Source organism: Hyla sarda, chromosome 8 (genome assembly GCF_029499605.1).
Source record: "Hyla sarda isolate aHylSar1 chromosome 8, aHylSar1.hap1, whole genome shotgun sequence".
NCBI lineage: Eukaryota > Metazoa > Chordata > Amphibia > Anura > Hylidae > Hyla > Hyla sarda.
The window spans coordinates 21,560,041-21,582,904 of NC_079196.1; the positions used below are offsets into that span (position 1 = coordinate 21,560,041).

Here is a 22,864-nt window from a genome sequence, read left to right on the forward strand (position 1 = left end):
TTTGTGGAGCAATTTGTAATGGTAAATCTGCCCCTGTGACACTTGGTGGATTTTGAGGAAAGGGGCACCGTTCTATTTGCCAATATAAGTACTTGGGCCATTTTGCCCACGCTAGGCTCTGAGGTAAAATAGGTCATAAATCCAAGACACCTTGGACCTGTTCCTTTTTTGAGAATTAAAGCGTACCTGTCAGGTGACAGAAAAAAACATGTTTCTTTATGTTACTCACTAGGTCATGCAGATGCTTTACATGTCTTTTTTGTGTGTCTAGTTTCTATATTTGGCTCACAAATCCCTCTTTTCTGCTGCTCACTCATTCTGATATCCACTGCTCAGGAAGTGATGTGTCTGAGGAGAGCACTGAGCCTGTCCTCTCTCACCATGCATTCACTTCATCCCTGAGTCTGCTGTGCTAGGTCTCTTCATCCAATCACTGCAGGTCGCTCTGTAACCTCTTCCTTTCTATTTTCATGCTGCAGTCTGATAGGACAGGAGTGAGCACAGAGGCGTGCTAGTCCCGCCCTCACTTCCTGGACTTTGTCCCTGCCTGTTCTGCAGCTGAGACAAAAATAATGCTGCAGCCAGACAGGATTGTATTCAGGAAGGTATGGGGACCCCTGGTGGTCTTTTTTTAATGTGATTTCCATAAAAAAAGGAGATATATTTTTTTATGAAGTACTTTATATATAAAAAAAATATATATTTACAACATATAAAAAAAGTTTTTGATTCCATTTAAGGAATTTCTCTCCAGACTCGATACTTCTCTAGAACAATGCAAACTTTTGTGGAATGCAGAAAACTTAGTCTCATGGTCTCAGGCGCACACTGCAGATAGAATGAAATGCAAACCCAGCATCATTAGTCTGTGAAAGAACTAAAAATCTATAATTTCATTGCCCTTTTGATCATAAATCTCCAGACGGGGAAAGAAAACAGCAGGGCGATGAATGTTAGGCTTATTTGCTGCCATGGAAACGGGACCTCTGCTCCTGCCCATTGAATTCACATCCCGCTGACATTAATCAGAAATGTCCATTTGTGCCAGCTTAATGCCATGCCATAGCAGCTCTCAACATACGTTCTTGACAGAAATTGGCACCTTTCACTTTCCAAGAAGACACGTTCACAGATTGATGCTCAGGTAGGACTTATGTCCCCCTCCCGTGCAAACATCTGAAATATGCATAATCTCAATTGCCTCCGAGAGATCCGGCTCCTTAAAGATGAATTTGCCATGAAGCTTATTATAGCATCGCATTATATACGTGTTACTGATCACTGGATATTGTATCATCGCCAGACACCCGGATTATCGGAGGAATTAAAGGGGTGCTCCGGTGGAATTATTATTTTTTTTTAAATAAACGTGCCAGAAAGTTAAACAGATTTGTAAATTACTTCTATTTAAAAATATTAAGCCTTCCAGTACTTAGCTGCAGAATGCTCCAGAGGAAGTTCTTTTCTCTTTGAATTTCTTTTCTGTCTGACCACAGTGCTCTCTGCTGACACCTCTGTCCATTTTAGGAACTGTCCAGAGGAGGAGCAAATCCCCATAGATAACCTATCCTGCTCTGGACAGTTCCTAAAATTGACAGAGGTGTCAGCAGAGAGCACTGTGGTCAGACAGAAAAGAAATTTAAAAAGAAATTAACTTCCTGTGGAGCATACAGCAGCTCATAAGTACTAGAAGGATTAAGAATTTTCAATAGAAGTAATTTAAAAATCTGTTTAACTTAATGGCACCAGTTGATTTTGGGAGTACCATTTTAACTTTCTGGCACCAATTGATTAAAAAATGTTTTTCCAATGGAGTACCCCTTTAATAACACTCAAAGGGACACAATGCTTAAAAGTGTTATTGGCCCTTGTAACTGGACTACCCCCTTTTCTCCCTGGATCATGAAGCAGTAGTACTTAGCATTGTTGCCTTGCATTACTGGGGTCCAGGGTTCGAATCCAACCAAAGTGATATGACAGTGTTTCCCAACCAGGGTGCCTCCAGCTGTTACAAAACCACAACTCCCAGTATGCCCAGACAGCCATGCTGGGAGTTGTAGTTTTGCAATAGCTGGAGGTATTCTGCAGGCACCCTGGTTCAGAAACACCGTCCTACCCCCACCTTACAGCTCAGCTCCATGCCAGGGGACAGTCTCCCCTATATGAGACTACTATTACCTAGAATACAGCACCAAGATATTTAACCCTTCCCACCACAGCAAATGTTTTGAAAATGTTTTTTTTTTTTTTCCTCGCCTTCTATAATCCATAACTCTTCCCCCCCCCACCCCACCCCCACCCCCCCCATTAATAGTGAGCATTTATTTTATTTATCTATCTATCTATTTTACAAGACCAGATGTACCTTTCAATGTGATTCTTCAATTTATCCTTATAATGTATAGTTGGCTATCCGGGCATGCTGGGAGTTATAGTTATGCAACAGCTGGAGGTCCACAGTTTGTGTGTGGTGTTACAGCTCAGTTCCATTGAAGTGAATGATGCCAAGTTGTAATATTACACACAACCTGAGGACAGGTGTGCTGCTGCTTTTGGAATTAGCTCTGGATTTCTATTTATGCATAACCCCCCCTTTAACCTCTTAATGACTGCCAATATGTTGTTGTTTTTTTCATGGCAGTCATTAAAGTGGTACTTTGTTGCCCCAGCGCTCTGAACATTTTGTTCCAAGCGTTAGGAGCGGGTGGTGGGGTCCTGACGTCACGGCCACCCCCTCCGATAGTGTCAATCAGGGGGCGTGACATCACAGGGGGGTGTAGCAGTGACATCACGACCCCGCCGCTTGCACCCAGCACTATAAACGAATGTCAGGTGCTGCACAGAGATAGCAGGGATCCCAGCAGCGGGACCCCCGTGATCAGACATCTTATCCCCTATCCTTTAGATAGGGGATAAGATGTCTAGGGGCGGAGTACCCCTTTAATAGTTCTTGTTCTTACCTGCCATGCTGTTCTGAATAATTTCATAATAAGTGTCAGGGACCGACCAAGGGGACAGGGAGAGTGAGCCCTAAACTGACCCTAAAACAGCTCTCGATGCCTACTTGCCCATTCACCCTAACCGGTGGATCGACAACTGGGCGCCGGTCCCTCCCTGAACTAAAGTGCCTAATAAAAAAACATACTCATAAATAGTCGGTCACAAACCAGAAACATAACTGGAACAAAGAAATCCATAGTAAAAAAGTTCAGAAGACACAGATCAGTGAGCAGCACAAGGGACACTCATCAGCGGACATGAACAGAGGACTCAGTGGTCATGAATAGAGGACACTATAGATAAGCTGTCGTGAACAGAACTCCAAAGATCTGAATAAAGAACTAATAAACACATTAGCCCTAATTTACTAACATGACCACAACTCTATTTATCGGGTTATATGACGCAACAATTTGTGTCGCACGTCCTCTGCAACACTTTGTGCGACACATTTTACTAGTAAAAACCCGATGGTTTTCCAATTACTCAGAGTATTTTTTTTTTAACACTGTCTAAAGGGGCGTGGTTTGCATAATTAGGAGCGTGTTGCCGACATTTCACTGAAAACCCGACAGTTGTATTAAAAAACCCACCAAAAAAATAATGAATTACTGAACTTGAAAACCCGACTGCCTTGAGGTGTGGGGAATCTGTTAAAAAGTGTGGGGTTTTTTAAATCCTGTTACTTTGTGCCCTCAGTAGCTTTTAAATGTTTCATTTTTTTTTTTTTTTATTAGTTTTTTGGGAATTTCTCTCTTTTTTTTTTTTTTATCTTGGCTTTCATTTCCTTTTTTTTGTTAACCCATTAACGACCATGAATGTAAAGTTACGTCCTGGTGCAGAGTTACGTTGCTTTATTTATTTGCTTTACGCCTTATTTTTCCTGTGCAACACTTTTTTTTCCCTGTGCGACAGAATTTAATATTGTGCGACAGAATTTTCCCGACATGTGCGAAACATTGATAAATACGAGAAAAAATTGTGTGGGGAAAAAATAACACTCAGAAAATAACCCAACACTCTTAGTAAATGAGGGCTATAGAGTTCAAAACACCGGATGACAGGAAAACGGATAAGTCTGAACATACTCCAGAACAAAACAGGAATAAGCTTTTAATCACCTAGAAAAACCTCCGGTAGACACAGGAATAACAATTCCCTCTGGGTCTCCACTGACAGGTGGACAGGTAAACAGGATCTATCGATAAACAGGAATTATCGCAATCCCTCCAAACACCTCCAGTAGACATGGAGTCCCCATGGACAGGTAACAGGGATGTCAAGTTACAACTCAGAAAAAAGGATACAACAGGATATAATTATAGACCACTGTTCGCACTGAACACAAGACAGGAATAGCAATCATTCCGAACACCTCCAGTAGACAAGGAGTCCCCATGGAGCGGCAACAGGGATGCAACATAGGACACTGTTCAAACTGGACACTCCACTAACGAAGTAGCCATTAATAATAAATCCAAATAGACTACTGGCCAGCGGCACACTCCACAGTGTGGTCAGAAGCTGACCCAGTAGTAAAACAGAAATATAAAACACAGAACTTCATATAAACAACTACAAGAGCAAACACAGTGTGAACAGACACATAGCAGAAAGGAGATATAAATCCTAAAACAGACTATACAAACACCGATTAAAATCCACTATAAGCATGCCACCTAACCATGTCTAAAACCAGAAAATACAAAGTGCATGCTAAAGCAAAATAGTAGATTAAAAGCTCAAACAAAGAGTGTTTCACCAAGAGCTCCATGCAGCATGTCCAGCATCTTAGCAAGTCAGGATATAATGAAGTCAATCACCAGCCCAGAGGCTAAACTGGGCTGACATTAAAGGGGTACCCTGGTGGAAAACTTTTTTTTTTTAAATCAACTGGTGCCAGAAAGTTAAACAGATATGTATATTACTTCTATTAAAAATTCTTAATCCTTCTAGTACTTATTAGCTGCTGAATACTACAGAGGAAATTATTTTCTTTTTGGAACACAGAGATCTCTGCTGACATCATGACCACAGTGCTCTCTGCTGACATCTCTGTCCATTTTAAGAACTGTCCAGAGTAGAAGAAAATCCCCATAACAAACATATGCTGCTCTGGACAGTTCCTATAATGGACAGAGATGTCAGCAGAGAGTACTGTGCTTGTGATGTCAGCAGAGAGCACAGTGTTTCAAAATGAAGATAATTTCCTCTGTAGTATTCAGCAGCTAACAAGTACTAAATTAAGAATTTTTAATAGAAGTAATATACATATCTGTTTAACTTTCTGGCACCAGTTGATTTAAAAAAAAAAAAAGTTTTCCACCAGAGTACCCCTTTAAATAGACATACCCTAGGAGCTATTGGCTGAAAAAGCCAGAGGCATTAACTATTCCCTGACCAGGGAACATAAAACTGTTCACACACAAGCAAATCCAAATGGCTGTGTGTGAACACAGACGTCGACAGACATGACAATAAGTGTTTACAATTCTATTTTCCTGATAACAGAGCTCCAAATACTCTGCAATGGCAGAAAATAAAAGGATGCAAACCTTACTCCTTTCAGCCACCACTAGATGGAGCTCATGAGCTTATGGCATAAAATTTTTGTTACTTTGAAGTCTAAAGGGCAGTGTGGCTGTCCAGGCATCAAGGCATACTGGAGGAGATAGTTTTGGGGAGGTTTAAATTAACAAAATAATGGCCGCTTTCTTTTAAAAAGAGAACAACATCTGACCTTGGCTTGTGTCTAGGGATGCACTGAAAGGGAAATTTTGGTCGAAACCAAAAATTTAGGCTGTGCCTGGCTAAAAACAAAAATCCTAAAATGCATTGCCCCGCCCACTTTTAATAGAACGGACATTTATTCATGCAGCATTACTTTATTTTATTTGAAAAAGTGGGCAAAGAGGGGTAATGTAAACATTTAGGGGAGGGGATTTTTTACATTTATTGCCTTTATATATTTTACCATTTTTTCTCCCCAAAGAACAGTGTTTTCCACAGTGTGCCTCCAGTTGTTGCAAAGCTACAACTCCCAGCATGCCTAGAAAGCCGAAAACTGTAGGAAATGCTGAAAGTTGTAGTTTTGTAACAGCTGGAAACCCACAGATGCACTCCTGTGCTTTCAGACACTGATCAATGCTGTGCCATAGGAGCCTATAGTACAGCACTGATCAGTGTCATCGGCGCTCCATTACTACAGGCTGCTGAAACTGCCTGCATTATTGGAGCACCGATCGGACAACACGGAGGAAGGTAGGGACCCTCCACCCGTCCTCTCAGCTGATCGATACCCCACAGTTTTTGCTACGGGTGTCCCGATCAACTCCACTGAGCTCCCAGAGATGGTTTTCTGCATTTTAGATGCCACAATCAACTTTGCGATGTCCGGCATTAGCCAGTATGAAGAAAGCTCATAATAGGAGCTAACTGTGCTTCTTCATTACACCGGATTTGCCTAAATAAGTTCTACGCCACGCCCCTACTTTAAGCCATGCCCACGTAAATTATCGACAGGAAATTCCATTTTCGGCTGATAAGTTTTGGTGGCCGAAATTTCGGTGCTTGATTTCTTGATTTTTGACAACTTGGACAATCACTAGAAGGGCTTATAGTTCTTACACACACTCACCTCTTTTGTTCCTAGGACTTTCACATATCTCACAATAGGGCATCAAGGAATTGTTGGTGTATGTACAGGCCGGGCAGTTCCAGTGCTTCTCGGAGAGTGGAGGTCTTGGAGGAGTAAGTAAGGCTCCTTCAGAGAGACCACGCGTTTTAGGTGAAGAAAACAAAGTACAAGGTTTGCCACTCCAAGACTTTCTCTTTCCAGAGTTGGCACTTTTAGGGGTAGATTTTGGGGTAGACTTGGGGGTCTGGCTGCCTGACAGTCGGAAACGTTTGGCTTCCTGTTCAAAGTCTTCATCAGGAAATAGGGCATCGACATCGACGACTTCACTGCTGTCCGACGTGACTTTGGCTTCAGTGGCAAACACTTCTTCCATAGCTTTGCCGTCTATCTCCCCAGCTAAATCAACGCATTCTTCTTCCCCATCAGTTCTCTTGCGCTTTTTTTCAGCATCGGGTTTGGGCGAGAAAAAGGAACGGATGTCATGCTGCTTGTCTTTCTCAAACTGCGAAGTGACAAAGAAAATGCATATTTTTATATAAAATCTTTTTTTTTATGCATTAAAATATGGGGCAAAAATGCTTGGACTCACTAAGGTCAACAGAGGGAAATTCCTATAGGTGACATCATGGCTGCGGGAATCACATGTCATTATACGGAGAGGACAAAATATTGTGGGGTCCCCAGTACAATGCTGCCATTCATTTCTATTTTAGCAACTAACAAAATCCCTTTAAATGGACACTGAATCCTGAATCAGAAACTTTTTATATGTTGTACATCTTGGCAAAACATTAACCTTTCTAATATACTTCATAAAACATTTTAATATTCTCTTTATAGAAATCATGGGTTACATAAAAGACCACTAGAGGTCCCCATACCATCCAGAAGATAATCATGTCCGACTGCAGCATCATCTTTGTCCTAGCTGAAGCACAGGCTGAGACAAAGTCCAGTAAGTGAGGACGGGACTAGCACTCCTCAGTGCTCCCTCCTGTCCTGTCAGACTGCCACATGAAAATGGAGAGGAGGTGGATGAAGAGACCTAGTACAGCACAGCAGACTCAGGGAGGAAGTCAATTAATGGTGAGTGGGACGGGCTCAGTGCATGCAACGGACACAACACATCCTGAGCAGTGAATGGTACTGTCGAAAATATATGTTTTAAAGAAAAACTCTTAAACAAATAGTTGGGCAGCAGAACAGAGGGAAAACCGAATCTAGACACATAAAAACACATGGAAAGCATCTGCATGACCTAGTGAGTAACATATAGAAGCATTATACACTTTAAGTTCTTACTTAGTTTTACAGATTGTTTCCCAATTTGAGGTCATCCAGCAGTTGCAAAACTACAACTCCCATCATGCCATGCAATCCTTTGATACGATGGGAGTTGTAGTTTTGCAACAGCTGGGGATCCACATGTCGGGGAATACTATTCACAGCAGAATGGAAGTCATAGTTTTGCAATGGCTGGAGAACCCCACATAGAGGAAATACTGCTCAGAAAATGATGGGAGTTGAAGTCTCTCAACAGCTGAAGTGCCACAGGTTGGGGACAACAAGCACAAGAGTGCTAAGAATGTCTTAGTCAGGCCTACAACGTGCAAACCTGTGGTGCTCCAGCTGTTGCAAGACTACAACTCCCATCATTCATTGAAACCCTTAGATATGTATAGACAATCTTTTAAAGGTGAACTCCAGCCACAATTAACTTTTATCCTTTATCCACAGGAGAAGTAACTGATCTCTGGAACGGGACCTGGCAGATGGCACGTGCGCCATTCATTTCTATGGGAGCTGCAATCCATGGACTAGTTTAGTATCTTCTCTGAACTCTCTCTAGAGTATCTATATCCTTCTGGAGATACGGCCTCCAGGACTGCGCACAATACTCCAAGTGAGGTCTCACCAGTGTTCTGTACAACGGCATGAGCACTTCTCTCTTTACTGCTTATACCTCTCTTATACTGAGGTCAGGACTGTGTCAAATATTTTATATTCTGCCCAATGGTTTTTACGCCCCATGTGCATTATCTTGCACTTATCCACATTAAATTTCAGTTGCCAGAGCTCTGACCATTCTTCTAGTTTTCCTAAATCCTTTTCCATTTGGCAGATCCCTCCAGGAACATCAACCCTGTTACATATCTTTGTGTCATCAGCAAAAAGACCAACACCGAACCATCGAGACCTTCTGTAATATCACTAACGAAGATATTAGTACCCCTTTAAGTATCTAAAGTGTCTCCTAAAATGTAGCTCTGTTGGCTACGGCTGCTCCTCTTTTACCTCCTGTTACCATCTCACCCTGTTTGTCCACAAACACGAATACACAGCAGCCGTCCCTCGCCGCATACAGCCGCGATAATGCATGCAGCCAGCGGCGGGCGCAGACCGTCCCCAGCAGAGAGCCGCAGTCTCAAACAATGCAAAGTTAATAACAGTTTCTGATGACCTTTGCAGAGTTAATTTCTCAGGATGGCACACAATGCCGCTGCAATTAACATATACACAACAAGCTGAGAATAGAAATTTATTTATTACAGACCGGGCCCCCGGAGGGGTGGGGGGGGCACAGTCATTTGTAAAGTTGCTAGGATGAGTTGGCTTTCTTTCTTCGCGGTAACTACTTGTTATTAAGAAGGGACATGGGACGCTGCAGTCGTACAGAAGAGCGCTCGCTGTCACGGTGTGTCTGATTAAACTGGGATGCACAAGAACATAGTAACAAAACCTCTGCAGCTCATCACAGTCCTAGGGTATGTTTACACCCTGTGGATCTGATACAGATTTTTGTGGATTTTTATAATTAAATAGGTACTCCCCCATATTAGAAAATTGTATTTAAATAAAACTATTACCCAAAGATATATGACTTACTAATATATTGTTATCATAAATTGTACTGGCTTTAGCATGTATTTGCGTGATTCACCCCTGAAAGGAGGTTGCGTATTCCTCTCATTGTCAGTAGGGTGTTGTCTCTGCAGCTCCCCGGCTCCTCCCTCTCTCCTGAGAAGAAGTTGTATAGTACTCTCATTGTCAGTGTGGTGTTGTCTCAGCAGTTTGCCAGCTCCTCTCTCTTTCTCTCTCTCTCTCTCTCTCTCTCTCTTCTGTCAGGAAGTTGTGTAGTCTTCTCATTGTCAGTGTGTTGTCTCAGCAGCTCAAAGCTCCTCCCTCTCTTCTGACAAAGTTGTGTAGTCTTATTGTCAGTGTGTTGTCTCAGCAGCTCACCTTGCCTCAGAGCTCTAGCCCCCCCCCCCCCCCCGAGTGATGTCATTATGTCTTACAGCCCCTACAGCTACACCACCACATCCCTGTTATATACACAAATACATTTATACATTTATATAGTTTAAGAGAAATTTAGGGAGAATCAGGGGTGATTACAACATGCTGCTTTGTGCTGAACAATGTCCCAGGCAAAGGAGCAAACTGGGAATGAATACAGCAGAAGTTGTAACATCAGCCTTTTGTGAAATTAGATGTTCTGCAACAGCTCTGGGCAGGGAACTGGAAGGATGTGGAAGGAGATAAGGCTGGGTGGGAAGGTTGTGATTAAAAGTTGAGGGAATGCAATGCATTCTGGGAATTGTGGCACTTAGCATTTGCTCAGCCAGGAAAACTACAACTCTCAGCATATTAAACACTGCACAGGGCATAAGGGGAGGTAAACCTAGTGTTCAAAAGGTTAACTAAATTCAATGAGTATCCCCTCAGCATTCACACCACCTACCAAAGGAGAGTCCCAAGCAGTGGACCCCTTGTGCTTACTCCATATTCACTAATGCAGTATATAGAGCATGCAGTCTTCACTTATACTCCAACAAGCGTCTCAGCTGACATCCCATCACAGCCATGTACATGAAGGAACGTCTCTGAACACACAATAAATACAACACCTCACTACATACCGCCATCTGTCCGCACACATCCAGCTCCACTACTGGCACCAACCCTCCTCATAGTAAGTGACATGTTATGCAGGTATGCTAGGACAACCCTGGGGGGGGGAGGGGGGGGGATTTCTCAATACAAAACCTGATGCAAACCTGATGCAAAATTGTGTGGTTTTCCCTATTGCTGCACAAAAAAATTCATTATGTTGCACACATCAGTTCATAAATTTGCGCAAATGAAAGAAAGCCCCTGGATAGTGCAAAAAAAGGGTGAAAAGCTTACACACATTCCCTACGCCAGCCAGTTACAGGAGTAGATTTAGGGCACAATTTGCACAAAAATAATGGACACGCACAATAAAAATGAAGCCAGGGCAAAAAAACAAAGACCACTCGACAGCACTAACTCCTAAGAAAATGCTGATTCTGGCCGTGTATCCAGGACAAGAAAAACACAGCTGCTTTCTTCTAAAAACAGTGCCACCCCTGTTCTCAGGTTGTGTGTGGTATTACAAATCGGATCTATTCACTTCAATAAAACTAAGCTGCAATACCACACACAACCTGAGGACAGATGTGGTGCTGTTCATAGAAGAAAGCAGCTATGTTTTCTAATCCTGCAAAACTGCTTTAATGGGGCTATCCCAAGATTACAAGTCATCACTTACCCACAGGATAGCTAATAAGTGTTTGACTGCTTTAACCCTCACTGATAAGAAGAACAGGGGTCCCATGTCCCCCCCACTGCTAATATAATGACATTTAGCCATGTAATCTGTTGCTCCAGTTACTGTCTATGGAAGTGCAGAAGAGCCAACATGCTCAAACACCACTCTATTCACCCAGAAGGACACAGGACCACTGCTCTTGTGACTAGTCAGGGTTTCAGCTGTCAAACAGCCTCTAGTCAAAAAACTTGCGATGATCCCTTTAAGCAGCATGGTCATTGTCGAACAAAAGTCCTGTCCCTGTCCGCTCCACCAATGCGAGATCACCTTAGGTAACTGGGTCATTGAGACAGCGCTGGGCCTAATAAAGCCCTACTGGGTCATAACAACTTAAAGGGGGTACTCCGCTGCTCTGCATTTGGAACAAACTGTTCCGAACGCTGGAGCCGGGAGCTCGTGACTTCATAGCTCCACCCCTCATGTCGTCACACCCCGCCCCCTCAATGCAAGTCTATGGGAGGGGGCATGACGGGGCTATGACGTCACGAGCTCACGGCGCTGGTTTCCAGCTTTCGGAACAGTTTGCTTCAAACGTTGAGCAGCAAAGTACCCCTTTAAGTGTCTGATCGCGGGGGTTCCGACCGCTGGGACATCCCAAAATCTCCTGCACGGGGCCCCGGCTGTGCCGCGGCTCTCACATGCAGGAGGCGCCTCCTCAATGTAGTTCTATGGGAGAGGCGAGGAGGCAGCTTCCGTGCCTCCCCGCTTCTCCCATAGAGCTGTATGGGGAGGGGGCGTACCACAGAGTGGCAGTGCTGGGGCCCGTTTGGGAGATCGCGGGGGGTCCCAGCGGTCAGACCCCACGCGATCAAACACTATTTCCCTATCCTGTGGATAGGGGATAATTTGTTATGGCTGCAGTTGTCCTTTAAAAGGGTACTCTGGTGGAAAACTATCTTCTTCATATCAACTGGCTCCGGAAAGTTAAACAGATTTGTAAATTATTTATACTGAAAAATCATAATCCTTCCAGTACTTATCAGCTGCTTTATGCTCCAGAGGAAGTTGTGTAGTTCTTTCCAGTCTGACCACAGTGCTCACACCTTTCCTGTCTGACCCCAGTGCTGTCTGTATCAGGAAATGTCCAGAGTAGGAGCAAATCCCCATAGCAAACCTCTCCTGCTCCGGACAGTTCCTGACATGGACAGAGGTGTCAGCAGAGAGCAATGTGGTCAGACAGGAAAGAAGTACACAAATTTCTGTGCAGCATACAGAAGCTGATAAGTACTGGAAGGGTTAAGACTTTTAAATAGAAGTAATATACAAATCTGTTTCTGGCACCAGTTAATTTAAAAAAAAAAATAATAATTCCACCTATGTACCCCTTTAAGTCCTTAGATGGGGCTCTCTGCCTTTTGACTACAATAGACAATGAGTTGATCATAAAAGGTCTCTCTCCTTGGACACCCAGCAATCATCTGTGATCTGTAGGGAAACCTGTCAGTAAGTGTTGAATTTCCCTTCAGCGCCACCACAGGAGAAATGAAACATTACACAATGTAGGACAGGATGGGTCCTCCAGAACCAGGGATGCTCTATTTAGCAGCTCTTCCCTCTGGCCATGAGATGAGGATCCTGAACAGCGGACCCCCTCTATTTACTCTATTTTTCTTATAGGGTACATTAACGTTTGGACAATCCCATTCAGAGAGGTACTCTTTAAAAATGTTTTCAAATCAACTGGTGCCAGAAAATCGGACAGATCTGTGAATTACTTCTATTTAAAAATCTTAATCCTTCCAGTACCTATCAGCTGCTGTATGCTCCACAGGAAGTTGTGTAGTTTTTTCCAGTTTGACAACAGTGCTCTCTGCGGCCACCTCTGTCCATGTGAGGAATTGTCCAGATTAGGAGCAAATCCCCATAGTAAACCTCTACTGCTCTGGTTAGTTCCTGACACAGACAGAGGTGTCAGCAGAGAGCACTGTGGTCAGACTGGAAAGAACTACACAATTTCCTCTGGAGCATATAGCAGCTGATCAGTACTGTAAGGATTAAGATTTTTAAATAGAAGTAATTCCTAAGTCTGTACCCCTTTAAGAGATCTAAGTCTATGGGACATATGGAAGTAGGCAAATACGCTCACGCAGCAGTTTTCTTTTTATAGCTCAACAAATCCCCTTCTCTTTACCAGATCAAGCAGATGTGCTGCAAATGTACGACCAGTCGGGGGTCTGACCGCTAACAATATCCTCATATCTACAGTTTTTCTTGGCAAAGCCCTTTAGATATGCCTATTTTATTTTTTAATTTTTTGGGGGGGGACATTTTCACAGCACATATCTGCAGAACCCGCCATAACGATTGGCACGGGCACCAGGGTGCCTCCAGCTGTTGCGAAACTACAATTTATGAGTTAGGGTATTTTTTTATTGCCTTGTTTAATTTAATACACTTTATTTTTTGATATACTGTAGTGGTATTTACCTTTATAGTGATGAGTTGAAGGGTATCTATAGATTCGCCATTGTAGACCGAACTCTGTCCTTTCACCCGTCGCCTTGTTTACTCGCTGCTAGATAAGCAGTTTTTGCATCTTTATATTCCCACTGCAGTAGAGCCGAAACCCTTAAGAAGATTTACACGCAGAAACATACGGGCATTTTCACGGAACATATCTGCAGAACCCGCCATAACGATTGGCACGAGCAGCTGCTGTGTTAGTAGTTTTAGCCGGTGAACATCACCCGGGATAAAATATGTCACTTGCGTTTCTTATAGTTACCATTGGGCTGGCTATTAAGGAGCACTACGGGGGTGCACCGGGGGGGCGCTTGCTGGCTTGTTTTTATTTATTTTTATTTTTTTGCTTTTTCTTTGAAGCTGCAGGTCTTGGCTACAGGACCATGGACAGCAAATCACACTCAAGTGTCAGCCTCGCAATGCCGAGAACGGCAGGGCCGAGGGGACGGCTGAGGAGGCTTCCAGCTTTGTATATGTGTCAAAGCTTAAAAGGCGCCTCCGCCAGACAATGCCAGGCATCTTTCCAGGGATGGGGACGTGCTCTTTAAATATTGCTTGCTTGTCTCTACAGAAATAGCCGGCTGATGTAATTGGGTCTTTCTATAGAGCTCTCCGCACCCAGCGTAGCCCGGGGCACATCAGCTGAGCTGCTAATGAGAGCCAGCTATCATACAATGCCCTGCTAACACCGGGGGGTCAGCCACCAATACAAGGACTGAGCAGGGAGGTAGGGACAGGCAATAGCGTGCTGTTTCCCAACCAGGGAGCCTCCAGCTGTTGCAAAACTACAACTCCCAGCATGCCCAGACAGCCTTCGGCTGTCTGGGCATGCTGGGAGTTGTAGTTTTGCAACAGCTGGAGGCAGCCTGGTTGGGAAACACTGCGATAGCGGCTAGTAGGTTAGTGCGGGGAAGCCACAGCGCACATTATCCCTCCTGATAAAACAGATGATCGTCTTTACAATTAAAACATCCAGATATAAAAACAAAATTGCACTTAATCGTTTTAGTTTTGAAACAGCTGGAGGCACCCTGGTTGGGAAACCCTGTGATAGCGGCTGTTAGGTTAGTGTGGGGAAGCCACAGCACACATTATCCCTCCTGATAAAATAGATGCTCATCTTTACAATTACAACATCCAGAAATAAAAAAAAATTATTGCACTTAATTGTTGTAGTTTTGCAACAGCTGGAGGCTGCCTGGTTGGGCAACACTGTGATAGCGGCTAGTAGGTTAGTGCGGGGAAGCCACAGCGCACTTTATCCCTCCTGATAAAACAGATGCTCGTCTTTACAATTACAACATCCAGAAATAAATAAAATAATTGCACTTAATCGTTGTAGTTTTGCAACAGCTGGAGGCACCCTGGTAGGGAAACACTGATAGCGGCTAGTAGGTTAGTGTGGGGAAGCCACAGCGCACTTTATCCCTCCTGATAAAACAGATGCTCGTCTTTACAATTACAACATCCATAAATAAAAAAAGATAATAATTGCACTTAATCGTTGTCGTTTTTCAACAGCTGGAGGCACACTGGTTGGGAAACCCTGTGATAGCGGCTGTTAGGTTAGTGCGGGGAAGCCATAGTGCACGTTATCCCTCCTGATAAAACAGATGATCGTCTTTACAATTACAACTTCCAGAAATTAAAAAAAAATAATTGCACTTAATCGTTGCAGTTTTGAAACAGCTGGAGGCACCCTGGTTGGGAAACACTGTGATAGCGGCTGTTAGGTTAGTGTGGGGAAGCCACAGCGCACGTTATCCCTCCTGATAAAACAGATGCTCGTCTTTACAATTACAACTTACAGAAATTAAAAAAAGAATTGCACTTAATCGTTGTAGTTTTTCAACAGCTGGAGGCACCCTGGTTGGGAAACACTGTGATAGCGGCTAGTAGGTTAGTGCGGGGAAGCCACAGCGCACTTTATCCCTCCTGATAAAACAGATGCTCGTCTTTACAATTACAACTTCCAGAAATGAAAAAAAATTATTGCACTTAATCGTTGTAGTTTTGAAACAGCTGGAGGCACCCTGGTTGGGAAACACTGCCATAGCGGCAAGTAGGTTAGTGCGGGGAAGCCAAAGCGCACGTTATCCCTCCTGATAAAACAGATGCTCGTCTTTACATTTAAAACATTCAGAAATAAAATAAAAAATTGCACTTAATCGTTGTAGTTTTGCAACAGCTGGAGGCAGCCTGGTAGGGAAACACTGTCATAGCGGCTAGTAGGTTAGTGCGGGGAAGCCATAGTGCACGTTATCCCTCCTGATAAAACAGATGCTCAACTTTACAATTACAACATCCAGAAATAAAAAAACTATTGCACTTAAAGGGGTTATCCAGGAAAAAAATGTTTTTTATATATATATATCAACTGGCTCCGGAAAGTTAAACAGAATTGTAAATTACTTCTATTAAAAAATCTTAATCCTTTCAGTACTTATGAGCTGCTGAAGTTGAGTTGTTCTTTCCTGTCTAAGTGCTCTCTGATGACACGTGTCTCAGGAACTGTCCAGAGTAGAAGCAAATCCCCATAGCAAACCTCTTCTACTCTGTGCAGTTCCCGAGACAAGCAGAGATGTCAGCAGAGAGCACTGTTGCCAGACAGAAAACAACAACTCAACTTCAGCAGCTGATAATTATTGAAAGGATTAAGATTTTTTTAATAGAAGTCATTTACAGATCTGTTTAACTTTCTGGAGCCAGTTGATATAAAGAAAAAAGTTTTTTCCTGGAATACCCCTTTAATCTTTGTAGTTTTGCAACAGCTGGAGACACCCTGGTTGGGAAACACTTGTGATAGCGGCTGGGAGGTTAGTGCGGGGAAGCTGCAGCGCACATTATCCCTCCGAATAAAACAGATGCTCGTCTTTAAAATTACAACATCCAGAAATAAAAAGGGTAAGGATACAATGCACTTAATCGCATCTGTATCCTATATTTAGAAAATCATTTTGTATTTTAATGTTTTATTGCGTTTTGCATCTGCGTCTCTTATATGGCAGCATTTGTTTTTTCTCTCTATGAACTGTTTTGGCAATAAACAGGATGGCTTATAAAAGTGCAGAAGTATAATAACAGGAAATGGTAATATCAGTCACACGATGCATGGAAATGTTCCTGGAGGTTCACAGCGTGAGGGAAAGGGGGAGGGGATAGGGAATTTATTAATTTAGAAAAAAAATAGCTTTTTTTTAAAGATTTCCTATCAGTCATCCTATTAGACAACACTATAGTCGGCATCTCCTTAGCCCAGTGCAGTGTTTCCCAATCAGGGTGCCTCCAGTTGTTGCAAAACTACAATCCCCAGCATGCCCGGACAGCCTTTGGCTGTCCGGGCATGCTGGGAGTTGTAGTTTTGCAACAGCTGGAGGCACCCTGGTTTAAAAACACTGGCCCAGTATTTTCCAACCAGTGTTCCTCCCGCTGTTACAAGACTACAACTCCCAGCATGCTTGAACAGCTTTTGGCACACTGGTTTGAAAACAATGCTTTAACCCAGTGGTCTAACTGTGGTCCTCCAGAAGTTGCCGCTGGCTGTTCGAGCATGCTGGGGGGGGGTGTAGTTTCACAACAGCTGAAGGCGCACTGGTTCGGAAACCAGTATAGTGGTCTCAAGACTATGGGCCTGCAGATGTTGCAAAACTACAACTCTGTGCATGCGCGGACAGGGTTTGGCTGTTCGGGCATGCTGGGGGTTGTAGTTTTGCAAAAACTGGAGGCACCTTGGTTAGAAAAAACTGATCTTATTAATTTGTGTAATGTGCCTTGACAAAATAATAGATCAATAATAGACTGCATCTTACCAAAGATAAATCATAAATATTATGGAGCTGTACTGCAGTTCTCAGGGTTCTAACCTGCCTGAAGCAATGCAGGAAAAAAAAAATACTGTTAACACTGTGCATCCACTCCTTCATTCTTGAGATCAGTAGCGGTCATAGCACATCCTAGCACTACATCATTTTTCTGGCGGTAAAAGAGATAAGGCATAAACAGCTTATGTAATTTCAGTAGAGGAAAAAAATTTATAAAAAAAAATATATATATATATATATATATATATGTAAAAATATAAAATGATATACATAAAAATTAATATATATAAATATAACGATGGAATACAAATAGAAGATTGCAGCAGCACTCTTGGCCAAAATATGGAGGCTCTTAGCGCACTTTTTGATCAAAACGTTGGATGAGACCCTTACATACTTACTCACCTCTTCTGGGCATATAGTCTCTGACTGGCATGCAGGATCCACTCGATTTATTTAGAGTAAGCGTGTTAGAGTCCCCATCTAAAGTGAGGCCACCTCCGTGTGGTGGATGGGGTCGCGTTTTGATCGAAAAGTGCACTAAGAGCCTCCATTTTTCGACTAAGAGTGCTGTTGCAATTTTCTATTTGTATACTTTGTATCTGCCACAGCAGCATGTATTAGATAGTCGTACTGGTCATTTTTCTGTGATTATATAAATTGCAGTAACACATGTTTTGCTATACACATGTCTATTCCCTTTGTGTGTATTGGAACTAAACCAAAAAAAGAGAGGAAAAAAGCTAATTGGACATAATGTCACCAAACTCCAAAAATGGGCTGGACAAAATTATTGGCACCCTTAACTTAATATTTGGTCGCACACCCTTTGGAAAAAATAACTGAAATCAGTGGCTTCCTATAACCATCAATAAGCTTCTTACACCTCTCAGCCGGAATGTTGGACCACTCTTCCGTTACAAACTGTTCCAGGTCTCTCTTATTGGAAGGCGCCTTTTCCCAACAGTAATTTTAAGATCTTTCCACAGGTGTTCAATGGGATTTAGATCTGGACTCATTGCTGCCACTTCAGAACTCTCCAGCACTTTGTTGCCTCCATTTCTGTTTTTTTTTTTACGTATGTTTGGGGTCATTGTCCTGCTGGAAGACCCAAGATCTCGGACGCAAACCCAGCTTTCTGACACTGGGCTGTACAGTGAGACCCAAAATCCGTTGGTAATCCTCAGATTTCATGATGTCTTGTATACATTCAAGGCACCCAGTGCCAGAGGCAGCAAAACAACCCAAAACATCACTGACCTCCACCATATTTCACTGTAGGTCCTGTGTTCTTTTCTTTGTAGGCCTCATTCCCTTTTTCGGTAAACAGTAGAATTATTATAAAAAAGCTTTACGAAAAAGCTCTATCTTGGTCTCATCTGTCCACAAGACATTTTCCCAGAAGGATTTTGGCTTAATCGAGTTCATTTTGGAAAAATGTAGTCTTGCTTTTTTATGTTTCTGTGTCAGCAGTGGGGTCCTCCTGGGTCTCCTCCATAGTGGGGTCCTCCTGGGTCTCATCCATAGTGGGGTCCTCCTGGGTCTCCTCCATAGTGGGGTCCTCTTGGGTCTCATCCATAGTGGGGTCCTCCTGGGTCTCCTCCATAGTGGGGTCCTCCTGGGTCTCCTCCATAGTGGGGTCCTCCTGGGTCTCCTCCATAGTGGGATCCTCCTGGGTCTCCTCCATAGTGGGGTCCTCCTGGGTTTCCTGCCATAGTGGGGTCCTCCTGGGTTTCCTGCCATAGTGTTTCATTTCATTTAAATGTCGACTGATAGTTCGCGCTGACTCTGATGCTCCCTGAGCCTGCAGGACAGCTTGAATATCTTTGGAACTTGTTTGGGGCTGCTTATCCACCATCCGGACTATCCTGTGTTGACACCTTTCATCAATCTATCTCTTCCGTCCTCGCCCAGGGAGATTAGCTACAGTGCCATGGGTTGTAAACTTCTTGTTAATGCTGCGTACTGTGGACAAAGGCAAATCTAGATCTCTGGAGATGGACTTATAACCTTGAGATTGTTGATATTTTTCCACAATTTTGGTTCTCAAGTCCTCAGACAGTTCTCTTCTCCTCTTTCTGTTGTCCATGCTTAGTGTGGCACACACAGACACACAATGCAAAGACTAAGTGAACTTCTCTCCTTTTTATCTGTTTTCAGGTGTGATTTATATATTGTCCACACTTGTTACTTGCCCCAGGTGAGTTTAAAGGAGCATCACATGCTTGAAACAATCTTATTTTTCCACAATTTTGAAAGGGTGACAATAATTTTGTCCAGCCCATTTTTGGAGTTTGGTGACATTATGTCCAATTTGCTTTTTTTTTTCCTCCTTTTTTTGGTTTAGTTCCAATACACACAAAGGAAATAAACATGTGTATAGCAAAACATGTGTTACTGCAATCCTTTCCTGTGAGAAATACTTCATTTTCTTGAAATATTTCAGGGGTGCCAACACTTATGGCCATGAGAGAGTGTGTGTGTGTGTGTGTGTGTGTATGTATATATATATATATATATATATATATATATATATACACACATACATCAAATTCTCCACAACAGGAGCAATTCCAATATCCGCTCCTCCGCAGTCTTATGTAAGTGTTCGGTGCTCACAGTAGATTGGTCACATAGGAGCACTATATTTAATAGGGATATGTTCCTCGCTCAGGAGCTCCTGCAGTGAGTGCATCCCGGGTTCTGTGACCTCTTTACCTGCACTGTATGCACATGACCGGCCTCTTTGCAATGATTCAGCCCTGGCTTGTGGGCAGATATAATTAAACAGCAGCACATCCAGGTCAGCGCTATGTATGTGCTGAGGTCTGAGGCTGCACGCGCAGTGATAGCTGTGGTGTTAAGTCGGTGTTTCCCAACCATGGTGCCTCCAGCTGTTGCAAAACTACAACTTCCAGCATGCCTGGACAGCCAACGGAGTTGTAGTTTTGCAACAGCTGGAGGCAACCTGGTTGGGAAACACTGTTGCAAGTGCTGTGCTCCCCTGTGCTCCCGTTTTCTATAGGTGCAAAAGAAAACACAACACAATGTGGAAGATTTATTATAATAATAAAAATAATAATATTTCAACATTAGATAGAAGTAAAAGACTCGGCAACTCACCAAATAGGACGACTGTAGAGCAGTGATTTATTCAGGTAAGCAAGCGGAAATCACAAGTCCATACAGACACGCTATCACAGGGATAAGGGAGAGTAGAACAGGGGCGGGGACTAGGCAACGTCCGTTTCACGTCACGTCAGTGACGTGAAACGGACGTTGCCTAGTCCCCACCCCTGTTCTACTCTCCCTTATGCCTGTGATAGCGTGTCTGTATGGACTTGTGATTTCCGCTTGCTTACCTGAATAAATCACTGCTCTACAGCCGTCATATTTGGTGAGTTGCCATGTCTTTTACTTCTATATAATGTTGAAATATGCCTATTAGACACTGAGCACCACGCTGACCTGTTTCCATGACCGCTATCTACATATGTGGCTGTTAAAGTGAACTGATTACATTGCACATATACTTGCAGTGCCTGGTTACCCTTTTCTTCACAGGACTGATAAAAATAATAATAATCATTATTATTATTATATTAAATGTACTAGAAATGACAGGAGATGTGATACATTTATCACAATGGCGCACACAGTGTGGCTGATTTGGCACATCTTGTTAGACATGTCTCTTTCAGTGTTTTGAACCAATGTTTTGGTGGAATTTCGGCACATTTTAAGCCATTCATCTTTCTAGAAACGTTTCAATAACATCCAGAAAAGTAGAAAAAGTGCCTGAAACACAGAATACAAAAATCTGGAGTGCAAACTCTGGTGCGCTTAGCTTAAATGGGCACTGGCAGAATAAAAAACTTTTTACATGTTGTAAATTTTGGCAAAACATTAAAAAAATGTATGATGTATATTAGAAAGGTTATCACCATTATTCAGAAATCATAGTTTATAAAAAAAAATAAAATGAAAGAAAAATAAAAAAGGACCACTAGGGGTCCCCATACAATCCAGAACATAATTATCTCCTGCTGTGGCATTATCTTTGTCCCAGCTGAAGCACAGGTGGGGACAAAGTCCAGGAAGTGAGGGCGGGACTAGCACTCCTCTGTGCTCACTCCTGTCCTATCAGATTGCAGCATGAAAACAGAGAGGAAAGGGTTGCAGAGCAGCCTGCAGTGATTGGATGAAGAGACCCAGCACAGCAGACTCAGGGAGGAAATTAATGCATGGTGAGTGAGGGAAGGTTCAGTGCTTGTCTCGGACATGCCCTCTCCTGAGCACTGGATGTCAGAATGAGTGAGCAGCAGAACAAAGGGATTTGTGAACCAAAAACAGAAGCTAGACACAAAGATATGTAAAGAATCTGCATGACCTAGTGAGTAACATATAGAAGCATTATTTTTTTCTGTGATATAACAGGTAAGCTTTAACTATTCTCCTCCATTGTTTGAAAAGCATTATAGTTAATATACTACTTACAAACTGAAGAATCTGCCTTGTTTATGTTTATGTACAGAGCTGGTTTATTTCTTAACGAGTTTATCCAGGAATAGATAAACACAGCTAAATTCTTTCAAAAACAGCTCCATGTTTGTCTCCAGGTTGGGTGTGGTTTTACAACTTGGATTCATTCACTTCAACGGAACTAAGCTGCAGAACCACCCACAACCTGGAGACAGACAGGGAGCGGTTTTTAAAAGAAAGTAGCTCTGTTTTTCTATTCCTGGATAACCCCTTTAACATATCTTTATAGCAGTCAGAATATAATATAGGAATATAAGGAGAGAAGGGAGAGGGAAAGATGAGAGAGAACAAAAAGGGGATATAGAGAGGAGACCATAAAGAGAAGAGAAAGAAAAGAGTAAAAGGAGAGAGAGACAATGCAGTAAGGTCCTTTACACATTTCAGCATTCAGAGTTTTACTGTACAAAAACAAAATTTGCTCCTGGGCTGGGGTTGCATAAAAATAATAAACCTACTATACTCACCTCCTCGATCTACCGGTGTTTTCCGCCTCTTCCAGGTTGTGTCGTCCCCACAGGACCTGTCCACTAAACTAATCACAGCAGTGTCCTTCCTCAGTCTCTAAATGGCGGAGTGGGGAGTCCCTTGTACAACCTCCCAGCCAAGAACAAATTTTGCTTTTGCCCAGGTAACCTCTTTATAGGGGTTATCCAGGAAAAAACTTTAATGCAACTGGCTCCAGAAAGTTAAACAGATTTGTAAATTACGGTACTTCTATAAAAAAAATCTTCAGCTGTTAAGTTGAGTTGTTCTTTTCTGTCTAAGTGC

General features: G+C 42.8%; 1 protein-coding gene across 6 annotated transcripts in view; it reads right to left on the reverse strand.

Moving 5' to 3' along the window:
- The window catches only part of ZRANB3 (zinc finger RANBP2-type containing 3), a 282,012-nt gene that overhangs the window by 70,701 nt on the left and 188,447 nt on the right, over window positions 1-22,864 (reverse strand). For all 6 annotated transcript variants that reach the window (XM_056533788.1, XM_056533787.1, XM_056533786.1 and 3 more), the window contains one exon: window positions 6,638-7,139. In XM_056533788.1, the coding sequence (XP_056389763.1) occupies window positions 6,638-7,139 (502 nt within the window). The remainder of the gene's footprint in view (window positions 1-6,637; window positions 7,140-22,864) is intronic.